General features: G+C 28.7%; 1 protein-coding gene and 1 long non-coding RNA gene across 2 annotated transcripts; one reads left to right on the top strand and one right to left on the bottom strand.

The window, feature by feature from the left end:
- The first annotated feature begins 3,473 nt into the window (after positions 1 to 3,473).
- On the top strand, positions 3,474 to 8,623 carry LOC136081898 (uncharacterized). Its single transcript, XR_010639237.1, has 3 exons — positions 3,474 to 6,836; positions 6,928 to 7,087; positions 7,593 to 8,623. It is a non-coding gene; the product is annotated as an uncharacterized LOC136081898 (long non-coding RNA).
- A 7,887-nt stretch (positions 8,624 to 16,510) lies between these two features.
- On the bottom strand, positions 16,511 to 17,130 carry LOC136081429 (uncharacterized). Its single transcript, XM_065798742.1, has 2 exons — positions 16,968 to 17,130; positions 16,511 to 16,923 (listed from the first exon to the last, which is right to left on the bottom strand). Exons 1-2 carry the CDS (start codon positions 17,128 to 17,130, stop codon positions 16,511 to 16,513), a joined length of 576 nt encoding a protein of 191 aa, XP_065654814.1.
- Positions 17,131 to 18,763: the final 1,633 nt, after the last annotated feature.

The following is an 18,763-nucleotide window of genomic DNA, read 5'->3' as shown; positions in this document are numbered from 1 at the left end:
ATTTTTTCATTTTACTTTTTGTTTAATGGTTCTTTCAAGGTTTCGTATTTTTCGTTTAAAAATTCAATAGTAGAGTTAATATATTCTAATTCTTTTTTAATTGTTTGTTTTCGTCATTATGATTAATAAATCATATTCTAACTTTTGAAACTATATTTTGAACATAGTACTTTTGTGAATATCGAGCTGTTCTTTTACTTAATGGGAGTAAATTTTTTTGTAATTTTATTTAAGCAGATAGTAGTATGATTGATGTGTTAATACTGGATTTCAAAAAATAAAAGTAAAACTTCTAGAATTTAGCTGCCTTTTTTTCTCGCCGTAAGTTTTTCAAAAAAAATTTAGCTTTTATTGGGATGGTTTAGACTTTATATCTGGGACGCAATATAAAATCACTCAACATAAAAATATATTTGTATAAAAACTTAACTTGGCTTAAATCTTTTTACTGTATTAAAAACCAAATAATTTGATAAAAAGTATATGATAATAACAAAATAAAGTTATATAAAAATGATTATATATATGTGTATAGGTGAGATTTCAATAAGGTATCCAAGAGTTCTTGACTGTATTTTATCTTTTATCAGATATATCTCCATCAGTAACATCCATTGTTGATCATTTAGAATATTTTTCTTGTACAGTATTTTGTTCTTTTCTGAAAAACTTCACAGCTTTATTTAAAAGTTTTAACACAATAATCCGATCCATTTGCTCTTTGTTTTTAGCATCATATTTTAAACTCTTCTCTAATACTTTTTTGTATATAATCATTGTTCATATCATACTTTAATGTAACATATGAACAATCATTACCATCTATTCTAATTGCCTTCTGTGTGTTTTTTCTTTGCGTTAATAAAATATAATGTGTTTTGTATATATATATAAATATATATATATATAAATATATATATATATAAATATATATATATATATATATAAATATATATATATATAAATATATATATATATATACATATATACATATATACATATATACAATAAAATAACTGTATTCTAATTAAAGTCTTGAGAGTGTTTGATAAACATTTGAAAGATTTCAACTTAAATCCTTATTTTAGTTTTTTTACCATAAAAATAAATATTATAAGTATCGAAATGCTTTAATTTGTAAAATTAGATAGAGAAAACCTTTGACTGGTTTAATCATCCCATACAATTAAACTTTTTAAGTAGAATCTAGAACCTAATTCTTCTTTTGCCTCACTTAAATCCTCATTTTTATTTTTTTTTACAATGAGAATAAATTTTATAAGTATTAAAATGCTTTAATTCTTAAAAGTAGACATAAAAAATGAATCCTTGACTGGTTTAATCATCCTATACAATTGAAATTTTTAAGTAGAATCTGGCACCTAGTTCTTTGTTTGCTTTCAAACAATCATTTTACAAAGATCTATCATCAGCTTACACTTTAAAAAGTGATTTTCTATAAATGCCTCATTTTCTAGAATCTCTGTTACATCAGAAAGGATTGTTGTTCTTTTTCTAATTTTAAAATATTTGTTAAAAAATCTTTGCTACTGCAAAATGGGTTATTTTTAAAACAGAAAAACTTCTAAGTTCAGGTTTATTTCCTGTTTCTTGTAACCTTGTACTTGTGTTACAAGTATTTGAAAGTATTCACTGGTGAAATTGTTCATTTCATCATCTTTTCCTTGGCACTCATTTCCAAGAACTTTTTATGGATGGAATACAGATGTTGCCATCCTCAATTAAACATTTGAAAGCTGCTAGGTGTAAAAGAATTTTGAATTTCCTATAGGGTTACCTTATGAGGTAAAAGTTGTCAAGATGGTTTATAATTTATTAACTATTTTAATGACGTAATCTTTACAAAAATCTGAAAGATAACTTCATAAACGGTAATAAGCCTAACATATTCATAAATGTTAAAAAACCTAACATACTCATAAAAGTTAAAAAAAACCTAACATATTCTCAAGAAATAGATTTTCATTTCCTCTTAAAATTTCAAATTAATTTAGACTAAAAAACGTTTTTTCTTTAGGTGTAAACTTTTATACAGTTACGAATATATGTTTTCAATTTTGTATTTACGATTTTATACCGACTGTAGTTTTAAATTTAATTCCGCTGATATTAATTTCGTTTTAAATTTTACATTAAAAAATTTGAGCAGTTTCTGTAAATGTTTTATCCATTAGAATAAGAAAAGGAAGGCAACTTTGATCTTTTTTGAAACTTTTAATTACATCATCTACCTCTTCAAATGCTATGAATAAAATAATAAGTTTTACAACATTATCCATACTACTAGCATTTAAAATTTGAACATTATTTAGCAAACATCTAAAACTTGATTTGTTTTGCCATAAACATTCATTAAAGTTGTTCTCACTACTTGTTTTAAGTACTCTTAAGTGCTTCATACACGGGTGAGGAGGTTTGTTATTTTTCGAAAATTTTTCCCACCCATCCCATGCTTATTATGATCCCCTCTCCCTCCTTTTATTAATTTGTTTGTGTTGTTAATAAAAAATAACATCTCAAAGCTAAGAAAAAAAAATTAGAAAAAATATATATCAGTCACAGATAATCAAAACCTTTAATGTAATAAGACTTTAAAAATCTAAGACCTTTAAAAAATCTCGTAAATTTTGATTTGTCAAAAATTAGATTTTTGTTTATTTCTGACCAAAAAATAAAACTAATGTATGCATATTAAATTCTATCAAATTATATTGAAGCAGCTGTTAAAAAATGCGCATTTGACCGCAAGCCACACTAGAATTTGTTTGTTCGTGTTCTGACAAAATAAATCTTGTTAAGTTTACACTTGTTTCAGAAACCAGTTCCTCACATTATTTTGCTGCAAAATTTGTAACCTTTTAACTTTTGAACATTTCAAAAAATTTATTTTTAATTATAACATGAGTTTTTTTGATGTTATTAAATATCTTTTAATTGTTTCAACACCCTTGTATTGCTGGACTAACTACAAGTTTATGCAATACAAATATATTAATACATGGCTGGGGCAAGAAGGAGACAAGTTCTGTCTTATCACCAAGCCCTCGGAACTTATTCGGCCATCTTAAAAAAATAGTTTATTCCATTCAGAATGTGTAAACAATTAAAAACCAGTGGCGGTAAACTCCATAAACAAATTACTTACATTTTTAAACTCGTTTCGTTTTTATATCACTAGTAAACTTTATTGACATTTGGTTTCTTTTATTTTTATAACAATAATTTAAAAGTAACATAATAATTTAATTTGTTGTTATGAAAACAATTATATTTTTGAACACTAAGTCGGTACAAATATCTATTATGGCTTCAGTAATGTATTAAGATAAATACTCTTTGTTGTTAGCACAGCGCAAAATGAAATATATATTACATAATTCATTCTAACTGCTTTTAAAAGTTATATAAAATTATACACAAATGTATTAAATTAGATTGTCAAACAAACACTTTTTTTTTTTTTTTTGTTATTTCACCTCATAATCACTATCACTATCATAATCCTCATAATCACTATCATAATCACCTCATAATCACTATCACCTCATAATCACTATCACTATCATTTCAAATCATAATCACTAAACATAAAGACACGGACATTGCAATTTCTAAATATTATTAACTGATAATTAACAATTGAATTGTAAGCATAAAAAGATAACAATTAAAATTAACAAAAAGATTAAATTTTATATAAATTATAATTGCTATTATCATTGGCATTGTAACTTACTGCCATATCATTTTTTGTATCTCATCCACTTGCAGTGTGTAACGAGACAGCCCTACTATAAGGTTAGTTCGATAGTCTTTGGCTTCAAATGTGCTGAACACAATACTAATTAATTTTGAGTTTGGTTGATCTTGGTTAACTATTTGATAACTCATTTTAAATGAACCACTTCCATGGTCTCCAACAATTTTTATGTGGATTTCATCACACTTTATTCCATTTTGTTTTGTTAACTTGAAACTTAAAATAAATAAAAAATATTAAAAAAAAGAATAATAGCTTCAACTCTTTATATATCTGTTTAACTTAAAAATATATTAAACTTTATAACTTTTGTATATATATTAAAATTTATACCTTTTAAGAACATTTAGCATGTTTTCAATATTTAAAGGTAGATTTTCTATGTATCCCCAGGGAGCATGTTTGATTCCAAGAGTAGACTTGTTATTTTCATTTTGAAATGTAAAATTCTTATCCAACACAATAAGATCATTACCTGCCCAGGTATTTGCAACAACTCTCTGTTTACTGTTAGAAGCAGTCTGGACATTTCTTGAATTCAACCATCTACAATATTTTGTAATTAACCTTTTTCCTCGTATTAATTTTTTTCGTTATATAAGCATTATTAATACATTATTAAAAATACACTCTAACACATCTTTACATAACATTTGTGTAAACTTTTTAATAATTGAAATTTCTTTAACTATTTCAAACATTAAAACAACTAATTAAAACAACAACAACTAATTGACATTATTTTATGCATTAACTAACTCATTTATGTAAAAATTTCATTTTAGGAGTCAAAGTATTAGCAACCATTAAAATATTGTCTTTTAAAACAGCAAACAAGGTTGAAAGGTAATATACAAGTTGAACACATAAGTATAAAATTAGATGAGTGAGTATTTGTAATAGACGCATGCGAATAATAAAATCCCAAGCTTTCATAAGTATTGAATCACCGTGTAGAACATCAAGAGCTTCTTGGTACTCCACAGTTTGATTTGGAATCTTTGACTTTACCATGACTCCCCATTCTGGGCACCTTAGTATCGTAGCTGCAAACCGACGCGATTCTACAAAAAAAATGAGGGGGAGAGGGTGTATCTTCAAAAAGTACCGACTGGCTTCTAAAAAAAAGCTCCTCAAAACAAAAATTTAACCACCTTAATACGGTCAAATACCCAACTAGCCAAATAAATTCATAAAAAAACCAACTATTACTTGAAAATCACCTTCTTGGGGGAGGGGGGATGTTAAAGAAAAACAAAATATTCTTTTTAAATTCACTTCATTAGAGACAATAGTTTTCCATTGGTATTATAGTAATATATTCATATATTTATATATATTCAATTCTATTTTTTGATTTTTTTTGGGTTTCTTTTCATTTATTCTTTTTTATTTTATTTGTATTTATTTTTTGAAATTTTTTTATTTTCTTGACCTTTATGAATTTGTTATTGTTTACAAGGTCCCTCTCCTTGTTTTAGCCAGGCTATATGAGAGTGAACTTTCCAGTCAGTATTATTTTATTTAACACCTTTGTATAATATTTACTGATACATATATTGTTTTTGTTGTTGTTGCATGTTCTAAAATTTTTTTATTATTCCTATAGTTTTTTCCACTGTACTTCATCCCTTTGGAACACTATCCCATCTTCATGTTTTCCTAACATACAACCTACAACTTTTCAAGCCTTCTGTCAACTGTTTCTTTGCTTTTTCACTTTATTCTTTATTTTCTAGTAACTTCCAACCTAATAGTGGTTGCTTGCAGCCTTTTTGGGAGTCAATCAGAATTACAAAAAATAAAAAAGTTTTTACAATTTACAACAAAAATAGATGCACTAGTATTAGTAGTATTTGGTAATTGTATTAGCACTATTAAACTAGAAGTTTTTGTTTATTATAGATTCTTTTGCAATTTTAATGTATATTTAACATGTTCAGTAACCACGAAGTTTAATTATTGTGTTATCCAAATTCACTGACTGTTGTGATTCCTAGTGTTTATATTATTGTTTTTGAACTATTTGTGTTATGTATATATTTAAACTCTTGTGTTTAAATATATACATAACACAAGGATGATAAAGTAATGACAGTGATGACACAAGTCTGCTAACTCTTTAGTTGTTCTTTCCTATATAGTTGACAGTATGATTGACAAATACAGGTATTTGAAGTGCTGATGATTATGTTGTTGGTGGTGATGTTGTTAGCGATCATGTTTTTAGTGATCATGATCATAATAAATTAATTTTTTATCGATTTTGTTAATAAGGTAGGTTTGTAAACATTTTGGTCAATCTAGAAAAAGAGATAGCATGTTGATTGGTGCTGATGAGTTTCAACTATATTCTACATGCAAAGTAAGTTCTTGAAGAATCTGAGGTTCTTCATCACTGTGCAACTCTTGTTGTTAACTACTTGTTAGATAAAAAAGCTAATGATAAAATAGAAAGATTTATATAATATAAAGCAGAAGATGAAGTTTTGTGGTAAATAAAATTTTATTTTAATTTAAAAAGAACCTCATAATAAATTAAACTTAGTAATTTTTATGTTATGATTTTGTTTTGTTGATGATAAAATCAGAAATATTTTGACTAGTATGATGCATAATATGCATGCTAATATATATGAAAAGAAACATTGATTTTTATGGAAGGAAACATCTATTATTACATTGTTTTTGTCTCCATTTTTTTTAAAAAAGTTCAAAAGCAGAATTCTTTTCTGTTGATTTCATATAGTGAAAGTATTTGTTACAGAACTAAAAAGGTTGCCAGTGACTGAAAGAGAGCAAGATTTAATTTATGAGGTATGTGATTTTGAAATTAGTTTGTAAACAATAAATAGTTTAAACATTTAAATTTTTTAAAGAAAACTCAAAGCATGGTATATTGTAACCAAGCAGAATCTGAATATGCAATAAACTTCATAAAAGATACGTTTCCCAATTATTTTACTCATCTGGAACGAAACTAGTTATCAACAGGGGAGATTTTTTGGGTATCAACGCATTGGAGTAATGCACCTTGACAACTTTGATTAGAAAGGCATGTTTTTTTTAATATAGTTTTGACAAGTTCATTTTTACTTGCCTGTTTATATTTTAATTAAATGTGTGTAATTTATTCTGCTATATAGATATCATCGACCATTACTGCTGCTGTTAAAATGAGCCCAGGATTTTTGATAGAAAAGTTGATTTCATTAGAAAGTGTTATATACTAAAAAAATATCTCCCTCAGATTTTGATTAGTGTCTCAAAACTAGAAAGGATGTTCCAGATCTCAAAAAGTATTTTGTAAGTAAGATCATTTCGTTCAAATTTAATTGTTAAATAATATTTTTTAATGAAATGACTGAGTTTATTGTAAAGAAGGTAGTTTACTGGTTTAATATTTTATATGATATAAGTTGATGATAACAATTATATATTTTATGTTATTACCGGATATGGACAATAGGTTTCTTATCAAAAAAAGCCATAGCGAGTATGTTCTTTTTAAATCTTATTTTATTATTGTTTTTTAAAATATCATGTGTGTGCTGCTGTTTTTTCAAAAATCTATGTTCGACTAAATTAAAGGTTATTTATTCACAAGTAATTTTAAAGCATAAGTAGAAATAAGAATAAAAGGGTAGTTAGATATGAGATTTCTATATAATTTGATATTTTTTTAAACAAAATATACAAAAATGCCATTAATACTAACAAAAACATAATCAAAATACCAACAAAGAATATACAAAAATACCATAAAGTAATTATAATATAATTTTTTGTAGTTTTAAATGTATTTTTATAGGAGGCACACGCCAAAACCAAATCTTGTCATATCCCTTCAAAAAATATTGCATCTATTTCTTTTGCAACTGTTAAAAAAAGATTCCCAGCTTATACTCAGTGATATCAGACAGTTATGTTGTATTTACAACCGATAGCCTGAATTCTTGCAAATCTTCCATGTTCAAGTTTTGTTAATGCATTAAAATGGGTAAAGATGTTGGAAGATCACAGCCACTCAACTCAATGGATGTCAACAAACATAAAGTAATGGCTCTACATATTTTTATTTCAAGAACTTTTCCAAAATTGGACTTTTCCAAAAAGTCGAAATTCAAACAGAATTATTTAGCCAGCAAACTCTTTTAGTAAAACTTATTGTCAGAATATCTTCAGGCAGACTTCAAACATGATGCAGCGACTCTTTTATCATATACCTAAAAGGTTACGGCCAATAGATAGGCAAATTTTAAGTCTACGAGAGTAAGTGTTCGATTACGATTCTAATAACGCTATGAATTTTAGTACAAAATTGTCAACTGCATCATTAAATTCAGTCATTGATATGCGAGCTGCTTATCTAAGAGTCGATGTTTAACAGTTCAAACAGTTTTTAATGATTCGGCATGAATGGCATTAAAAAACCAAGTCAAAAATTTAAACAATATCAGTCGGTGTTGCGCTCTTTGCCATCAATAGATGATCCAGCACATGAAGATGATTCAGCAACGATTATCGTCGGTAAAAAAAAAACGATTCTTTGGCTTTAATGCGATCGATGTTTGTCATGGAACCACTTTGGTTGCTTGGGTCTTGAGTGGAAATATTTCTACAGTTTTGTAGAGAATGGCGTTACTAATCGATGTTTGTCATGGAACCACTTTGGTTGCTTGAGCGGAAATATTTCTACGGTTTTGTAGAGAATGGCGTTACTAATGTAATGTAAAAGTATTTTTGTTTTATTTTTGAGTTTTATGAAACTAAAGCATAATTATTTATAATTTTTTTATTTAACAAAAACCATAATTACAAGTAAAATAAAATAAAACAGTATTTGTGTTTTTTAATGTGGACCGTTATATTTATATACTAATATATGCTAAATATTTTTTTAAATAGATTTTGAAAAGGGGTCTTTTTGATAAGACATGTACCAGAAAAAAATTGCGCGTGTTTTAATGTGGTGATTACAAATGCCGTGCATTAATTAGCTATTTGTTTTAAAATGTGATTGTATTTGTGTTATTTAAAATTAAAACAACTCTGCCATCAAAATAATTAGTTTTAATTGCAATGACATCAAAAAAAAAAAGAAGTAAGGAAAATTTTTTCATTTTTTTGTTGAAAATCCTGCTGTATCCAACAAAACAATTTCAAAAGAGTTGCAGATTGCTTTGAGCGTTGTGAAACGATTTAAAGACACTGTTACAATCAAAAGGAAATCAGGACGTAGAAGAAAAAATTTTTGTTTGACGAGATTTTGTTTAAAAAGTGAAAAAAAATCTTAGACAGATACCCGGAGATTTCTGTTCGAACTTTAGCAAATAAATTTACAAACAAATGCTTCCACTATTATAAAAAGTGAAGAAAAATTGTGGTTGTAAATCTAATAAAACGAAAAAAGTTCCTCGTCGTAAAGAAAAGCATAAAAATATTGCAAATTCATTGCTCGAAGCTGCACTAGAAAAATGTGTTAAAAAATCTTGAATGATTACTAACGATAAAAGTTAGTGTGCTGCCTAAATCCGATCGCTTCCAGGACACCAATGTTAATCAGCAATTAGTTGCAAGGAACTGAATTCCAAATATAAATGCATTGGAATGCAAAATCTCTCTAAAAATTCTTAGTTAAGCAAGTAATTTGTGAAAACGGATAAAGAAACTCTTGTTTTGAGACAACGGGAACAATTAACACTGAAATATAAATCAAAAGAATGAAAAGCGTCTTTCCCGTTTTAAGATCTCCTACGAATAATCTGTTATTTTGACCCTATTTAGCATAATATCACTACTCCGGGACAACTTTAAATTAGCTAACTGAATATAAAGTAAATTTCGTTGAAAAATACTACTGTCCACCAAATTTTTCGAATTATGTCCTATCAAAATATATTAGACTATCGTTAATGTAAAACTATGGTTCAATGTAAAAGAACCTAAAAACATTCAAGACTTCAAAAATAAATGGTTTATAGCTACCAAGAAAGTCCAGCCGACGACCGCAAAGTGCATGCGTTCTCACATATGTAGTATACGTGACCAACTTAAGTGAAATTTAAAAATAATAATATATTTACTTTTAAAATATATACGACATTTAATACCGACATTCAAATACACTAGTTGAATAAATATTCGCGCAGATTTTTTCTGGTACATGTCTTATACTGATGTTTATACATTGTACATATTGCTTTATCAATTTGTATTTATTGTATTATATGATTCAGAGTCATAATTTTCTTTTATACTTTGTAATCTAAATGGTTTGAGTCTGGAATAGATGATATCATACCCGTTCCCACACCATTGTTTTCACAAAATTAAAAAGGCTTTTGGTCAGGACTGCGCAAGTATTCGCCATTTTAATATTTTTAACAAATTCCCAAAAATTTGAAAAGTTCCGATGTTGTATTTTGGCTATTGTATTTCCAATAGAATATTTATTTGTCTAAGAAGTAATTACGAGTGTACATAAAACGCCTGAATATAAGACAACACTAATTGCTCATGTTTTTTTTTAAAGTTATTTAAAAGTAAAAAAAAATCCTTAAGTTCTTATCACCAACAATGCATATTCTGCTAGAGCAGACAGCGGAAGAGCACAGGTAATTCAATGCTCTAACCACTACACCATAGTTGCACTAATTTATATTTGTAACTCAATTTAAATATAACATTAGTAATCACAATTTATATTAGTAAATTCTAGACTCCCTCCCCCCATTCTCCTCTCATTTTTGAGACCCAACATTTTATGACATTTTTTTAAATTAAGTATCTTTTTACTTATATAACCACCGCCCCCCATCTCATATATTTTCCTCCATTTTTTTTTTTGTTTAGTTGTTTTTGTTTTATAAAAAAACTAAAATAATAATAGAAAATATAAAAGACATTTGTATGAATACAAAATTGCAAATTAAACTTAACGGTTTCTTTGATCCCCAATCGTGTACATATAGCTTATACGATATAAAAATATATGTACGATATATATATATGCAAATATAGATATGCATACGATATATATGTTATGCAAATTGCAACTCAATCGCGTACATATCTTTGATACCCAATCTCATGCATATAGCTTATCATACGATATATATATGCAAATTTTTTTTGTTAGGTTTCACTCTTTCTCTCAAGTCTTTTCTTGTTACGTTAGTTTCATAGGAAATATCTTTATTAACGAAAATATTTTCACCCTTTAATTTACAGGGTTATTCATTATAATTCGTGTTTATTCTTATATGCGCGTTTCTATTTTATTTTTTTCTCAGTTTTAATTAGGTGCCCCTAGAAGTCCTTATGGTCTTATCACAGCACTGCGGATGAGCATTTAATAGGAAGTTCACGACTCCTTCCTAACCGATGTCGCAAAACTTGCCAAGAGGTGGGGTTTGATCAATAGATCCTTTGTTTCTGAGCTAAATGCATTACTGCACCACGGCTGCTTTATATGCAAGTCAACCACCCATAAAATCTCTAGTATAATTTTATATAAACAATTAATAGTCATTTATGTTTTATATAGATATATTTAAAATACAAATTAGATTGTTGCCCGTGCTTATTATTTAAAAAAATGGTTGCCGAGTCAGAGCTGGGTTTATGGATACTGCAGAGTTAAACTTAATTCCATTTTACAACCATATGCGTATTTACATAAGTCCAGCGCTGGCTCGGCAACCATTTTTTAAATAAATAGCAGTAGCAACAACCTAGTCTATATTTTAAATAAATCTATACAAAAAGTTAAAAGCCTATTTACTATTTATATAAAATTATACTAGAGATTTTATAGAAAAGATCATAATTCAAAAGGTTCTTTTGCGTTTATTCGTTACTACAGTAGTAAAACTACCGTTAATATGTTCATTGATAATGGTGAAATTGAAATGAATGATATTAGGTTTAAATAAGTTGTTAGAAGAAATACTATCAACTTAAAAATAATTGATACATTAGTGAAATGATTAGAACAGGCAGGCTGAAATTAATTGTCGTCAAAATGTAAGAAATGCTGCTTGGTAAGAAGAAATTAATTTACACCTAAAGCAGTAAATTTTCAAAAACAGTAACATAGCGATTAACTTTGCTCACATAATTCAATATTTTATTTGCAAACTATAGTAAGTGAAGTTGCAGTTTTATTTATTAGAGAAGATGGTGCTCTATCTGCTTCCAGAAAAGTTATTTACCTAAAAGGTCATTTAGAAGTTATATTGAATATGTCAGCTAACTTAGATCCTATGGTTTATTCACCTTTTTTTCCTAAGAGATGGCATTATTGGTGCGCAACCTAGAACATGCAACATTGGTTAGAAATCATGTTAAATTATCCAGTTTTACAATTATGGACCTTAAGTAACACAAAACCTCTGTTCGATAATTTATGGCAAGGAACTATTTCAGCAATATGCTGCTGATGCATATGTTAAAACTAAAGAGCAGTATCTTGCTTTCATAGAAGTAACCAAAGCAAACTAAGAAGCATGCAATATGATGCCTTATATGAAGATGTAAGCAACCTTAACTTAAAAAGTACAAGTAATAAAAAGATCTGGTAAACCAAATCTTTTTATTTTTATCTTTAGTGGTAGTATCAAAGTATCTATCACAGGGAAGGAATGAGAGTCCCCGCGTAGGAATATAGCAATAAATTTTTTTAAAACGCTTATCAGCTTGTAGAAATTGAACAAGGGTATGGTTTTTATTTTGCCCTGGGCAACCATCAGAGAATAGATGTTCTTGAACAGAATTCAGAATTTTTGTGAAGATATAGTTTTGCAGAAAAGTACATACTTCAGGCCTTTTTGGGCCTGTCTTTTGTGATAAACATAACAGTGGCTCGTATTATTTCCCAGATTGTGAATTTCAATGATATTTACCAAAAGCTGACAATAGTAGAATACAACTTGAAGAGGTATGTGCGGAAGAGGGAGGTTTTGCATGAAGTCAAAACATAGTGCATCTACGTTTGGATTTGTATTACAAAGATTAGTTACGTCTCTAATCTTATTATAAAATTTATTAGCACGTCTTTTGTGGACCATGAGCTGCGCTGCCGCCACTCTATTAGCATTGCCGTTTAAGTTTTTGTTACGTATTCTTGATCCCATGTTCTCACATTCTGAGCACACGTCAACTTAACTTTTGTACTAAACTTACATTTTATAGGGGGCATTCTGGTAATATAATTTTTTAAACTTGATATGGCGCGATATAAGAATTGAGAAGAAAATCAGTACTAGTCCTGCACAAGTATTGTTCTTCGACTAGTTTAAATCTACTCTATGGCAAAAAATAATGAAAGAAAGATGGACTAGTATTATTTTTGTAGTACATAGAGAGAACGACATAAGTTAAATAAAATTATGAAAAAAAGTGCAAATAACAAAAAATGGACTAGTACTGTTCTTTTTCTCACCAATTCAATTGAATTTTTTTTTTTTTTGATTTGTCATTGCTTTATTAGTTTGGTTACTGTTGAAACATGGTTTAATTTTGTAAATTTATATGAAATGAAAGTTACTGTATTAATCATTATTCAATATTTATGAAGAAATTGGAGTTCTAAATTATTGAGGTAAAAATAATTTTGTTTATTGGTAACATTTGGTGTCTTTGAAACACAGTCTGTCTTCTCTCTCTCCCAACGAAAGTTGACTTTGCTCCCCTCTATAAACCTACTTATTCTAAAACACAATATTAAATACTAGCTGATCTGACCCGTAAAAATACGGGTCTTTGTAAGTCTATTCCACACTGACCTTTTCTATACTTTTTTCATTATATATATCCTAGCTTTCCGGACCCATAAAACACGGGTCTTTACCAAATCTACCGTTTCTATACTTATTTATTCCACACCGATCATTTTTATACCTATTATTTGTTTACTATAAATTTTTACCTAAAATAATTTATTTTAACAGTTTGCTTTAAGAGCAAAAAAATTAACATGCGCACCCTTTCAGCATTTGTTTTTCTCTTAACCGGATATAATTGATAGCTCAGTGGTTTAGTGCGCTGTCATCAGTGTTGTTTTGGAGGATTAAAGACAAATACAGCAAGATTGAAATTTTTCAATGTTTCTGTATTTATAGCAATATTTCTAGAAAAATTTTATAAAAGTATGTATCTATAATAAATCTATATCAATATTTATAGCAAAAAAATAATAATATACCAAAATAGATTTCTAATTGTTAAAATAAAATTCAAAAGTTTTCTCTTTTTTATAAATTTATTTTACCCGATTGCTCCACTCTCAACATATGCTAAAAACGTTTACATTTATAGACGTTCGTATGCAACGCTATCCAAATAGCAGAACTAAGAAGATCTTTGGCCATTAAAAACTATAGACTATAAAACGCTAAGGGATCATCTATAAATTACGCTAAATTTATTTTTAAAAAAGATGAAGGAGATCTTCAGTTCTTCACGGTTGTTTAGTGTCGACAAGTTATTATACGCAAGCGCAGTAAACATTTAAGAAAATAAAATTTTTAAAAATGTCTGCGGCTCGTAGAAACGAATTTTTTTAGTTCCATAAATGATTCTTTATATATATTTCCATATAAATTACTACTTTTGACTCTTTTTATGGCTGAAAATATAATAGGCTTATCTTGGTTGCATAAGAAATTAACCCAAAAAAGATTAAAAATATCTTTAAAAGTTTAAAATTGTGCTTTTCTAAGAAATTTAACATTCCAAGCTGAGCGTGATTTGTTTAAACTTTTGAAAACATATAATCTAATTATCTGAGCATAGAAGTTTATTTATCTTTTCAAAAAACTTGGATAATTTTTATCTGTATTTAATACCTGTTACAGATTTTAGCACTCAATTTTTTTTCACTAGTTTTTTTTTATATACACCGTCATAATAAAAATGTTTATTATATCCCACTTTATAATAATTAGATTAATAAAAAATATATATATATAAAAGGGGTTGCTTAGGCCCATTTTAAATGCAAGTAAAATTCTATTCAAGTAATTTTATTTAAAAATTGTCATGATTTGTCATAAATTTAAGTTTGTTCATGCATGTATCAAAAGAGAATTTTAAAAAAATTATAAAAAAAAATTGTGATTGGAGTCTGGGAACAAAAATACCCCAAAAGGTTAGCACTTCAAAAAGTGGACTTTAAAATATAGCGCATAAGATATTCGCAATTTACTATGAAAAAAACCTTATTTAAATTGGATTGAGGATATACAATACTCAATTTAAATTCATCAACAGGCTTAAAATTTACCTAATAAATAATCTTTTATTTTTCTAAAGTTATGACCAAGTGAAGTTTCCACCCATCCTTAAACGAGGGGGTTGTAAATATCACATGGTCATAACTTTCGAGCATTAAAAGATGTTTAAATTAAATTCGAAAGCTATCCGCGAATTTAAATTTAGTCTAAGATAAGAAATTAATTATTCGTTGGCATAACAGTTAGTTAAGCCAACAGAGACAGGGGTGCTAACTTTTTTAGGTATTTTTGTTGCCAAGTTTTAATTATCAAAATTTTTTGCAAATCATTCTCATTTGACATATAAATGAACACCATTATATTTAGAGTTTTAAGAAAGCCTAAAGTCATGTGTCTGCTCTTTCTTTTATTTTACATTATCTAAAATGTAAAATAAACATATGTCAGCTCTTAGTTACTATAGAAAATTAAAAAAAGTTAAAATCAAATAAAAAATTTGTATACGAAATTTTCAAAAAAGACATGTCTTTGACAATAAAATTTTATATAATAATGAAAGTTTTAAATAAATTCCAGGTCTTTAAGTATTAAATCTGCTACAACTCCTTCCTGGTTTTGTCAATATCTTCAGCTACATCTTCATTGACTTTCCAATATTCTATTGTGTATGTAAATGATTTTTTCTTTGTTGCTCCTTTTGATTAATAATCCCACCAAAAAATAAATGTATATTTCCATCATCAAGCTCCCATTTATAACTATCAAGGTTCCATTCTTCAAAATTATACCTAATAATTGTTTATGTTTTTCATCAATATTAATAAGGGTGTGTTATTTTTGCATTACCAGCTATTGCTTTTTTAACATCCTTCTCTAGTTGCTTTATTTCCTGTAGTTCTTTTTTTAATTTAGCTTTGGTACATCTTTTTCCTATTTCTTCATACAAAAGATTATTAAAATTTTTAGAGGCTCGACATGGTAAAGCTCCTCTCTGAATCGCCAACTGAATTAGGACTCCTTGTTCTGGCAATGTTTTCTCATCAAGCCATGTTAATGTTTTGTTTACTCTGTCTTTTACTTTTGAATCCAGGAAACCAAAAGTAGCATTAGGAGCGCGACGTAAAATAAAATCAAGCATGCCCATAATTCTTTCAGCCTCCATTGTATCTGGTTTCTTCAGATGGATTTGTAAGGTTACCAGTCAAATACCTGACCATTTGTCTTTTAATAACTGTCTGTGTGGAGCTTATCAAAGCTGATAAAATCTTTACCAAAATTTTTTTATTTTTAATGACATAAAGTGATTCGTGTACCTTATCTTCTTTAATATTCAATATGTGACTAAATACATCCACATCTGCAGTGGCGTACCTAAGGTAAATGGCGCCTGGGGCAAACACCGATCTCGCGCCCCTCCTCCCCCACATAAAGTGTTTAATTACAATTTTTTAATAAATGATGACACAAACTTTTAATAAAACTTTATTATTTATTATAAATAAACAATTTGTTTATGTAACATATATAACAATTTTATTTTTTTAGCTTTAGTTGCTGCAAATTTCTTAATAACATTGTCAAAATCAATTTCTTCGGTAATTTCTCGCTCTATGCTTGGTAAAGCGAGATCACAGAGACGGCTTTGGCCCATCGAAGCTCTCAAGTAAGAGTTAATCAGCTTAAGTTTACTGAATGATCTTTCACAACTAGCTACAGACACAGCTATTTTTAGCAATATTTGCAATGCTATACGCATATTAAGGAAAACGTTTTCGTCTCTATATTCAACTATAAACATAAGTAGTTGATCGGGACTTGATATTTTTTCCTTACGGCTAGTAAGCAGCATTCTACAGTCCAAAATTTCTTCGTACAGTTCTCGTCCATCCACACCAGAACTGTAGACTTCGCCAAATTTTTTACATTGATCTTTTAAGTGATTGATTTGCGTATTGAAGCATCAAGAAGAAATTCAAATTTTTCATCAATTTCCATTAATCGAACGCTTCTTGTTTTCAATTCATTGAAAAGACGGTCGACAATCCCTTTTATTACCCTTTCCATTTCTTCTTTTGCTGTTAACCCAACATCTCTAAACATTTCGCCATCCATTCTTTTTTTTCTTCTTTGACGTCTTTCAAATTCAACACTCCCATTCGTTGCAAACTTGAACTCCTTCTTTTATTGAGTCATTAACTAAGACTTCTTTCTCACTTTGGAAATAATCTTGGAGCGATTTCAAATCTAAAGCTGCATTATGAAAGTTCATTTTAGGGTCCTGCAACCTCTTTTGAACACGGTCAATCCGGCCAAGAATCTTGTTTCAAAACCCTAGCAATGGGAGAAAGTCATACGTTAAAGTTCTATTATAAAGCTGCTTTGCATCGCTTTTCGTTTCATTTGACGCGCTTTTGTCTACCATTAAGTTATGAAGAACTTCCACTATTTCATCAATGTAGGTGTGTACAGGTTTGACTGATTCAGTTTTGGCGCTCCACCTGGTATTGGAATTGGACTTCAAAGTAATAGGCACAGCATCTTTAAGTTTTTGCCATCGTTGAGTTGATCTTGAAAAAAAAACGTAAAGCGCATCGATGGTTCCAAAAAAAGTAACCATCATTACTTCTTCTTTAGCCACATGTACACCTACCAAATTAAGACTATGATTGTCACAAGTTTTTTTCCTTTATTATTTGATGCACACCACTCTTGTGGCCAGCCATAACAGCAGCGTTGTCATAGCATTGTGACCTGCAATTTTCTACATTCACATCGTCTTTTTCTAATTGTTCAAATATTGTTTGAGCTAAGCTAGCTGCATCCTTATCGCTGAGTTGTATAAAAGCCAAGGAAAGATTCTTTTTATATACTGTTTTTTTCTCGAAATCGATCTTGACATACCTAACTACCTCAGACAATTGTTCGCGATGGGCTAAATCTGGAGTTGAGTCAAACATTAGCCCATAATAGTTTGATTCAAGCAAGTTAGCACGAACAGTGGATGCTATGATGTGAATGAACTCGTTCTGAATGTTGGGTGAGAGATATGTAGTGAATCCAGGATAGCTCTCCGCAAATTTTAAATGATCTTTAATAACAGGATCAAAATTGGAAACTAGTTTCAGTAAACCAAGTAAATTTCCTGAGTTAGTTTCTCACCAAAAGTGGTGTAAAAAAAGTAGCATTCTTATGCTACTTTTGATTTTCTCTTTGAATTTGAACATTCATTCTCTCAAGTGCTTTCCAATGATTAAATCCGCTTTCTTGTTCCAAACTAGATTGGTTTTCGCATTTTTAAAAAAGAAGACAGCAAAAACAAAAGGCAGATTTTTTGGAAGGCGAGTAAACCAACCATGAACGCATCACTTGCTCACCGTGACCATTTCCTAATTTTTTAAAGAACCAAGCTTTGTTCATAGAACGATTGTTAGTCGGCAGAAAAGGACCTTTGATGTTTTGGAAATGTTTAAAACCATGTTTGATAATTTCAATTCTTAATGGATCAGTTATGATTGCTTTTCCTGTTTCTTCACTAAACATAAGAAATCCGATGTCGTGTTCTGCAATAATTTTAGGTATGAGACATTTAATAATTTGGACGTTTTCGGATATCAAGTCTTTATCTTCAACGTCATCAATCTTCATTTCTTTGTCAAACTCACGCCCAACTTCTGTTTCTTCAGAAGTAGCAAGGATTTTGGAATTATAACTAAAATTCTCTGCATCGCCATCAATAGTTGCCGCA

Source organism: Hydra vulgaris, chromosome 06 (genome assembly GCF_038396675.1).
Source record: "Hydra vulgaris chromosome 06, alternate assembly HydraT2T_AEP".
Lineage (NCBI taxonomy): Eukaryota > Metazoa > Cnidaria > Hydrozoa > Anthoathecata > Hydridae > Hydra > Hydra vulgaris.
This window is presented reverse-complemented; position numbering and strand designations above follow the sequence as displayed.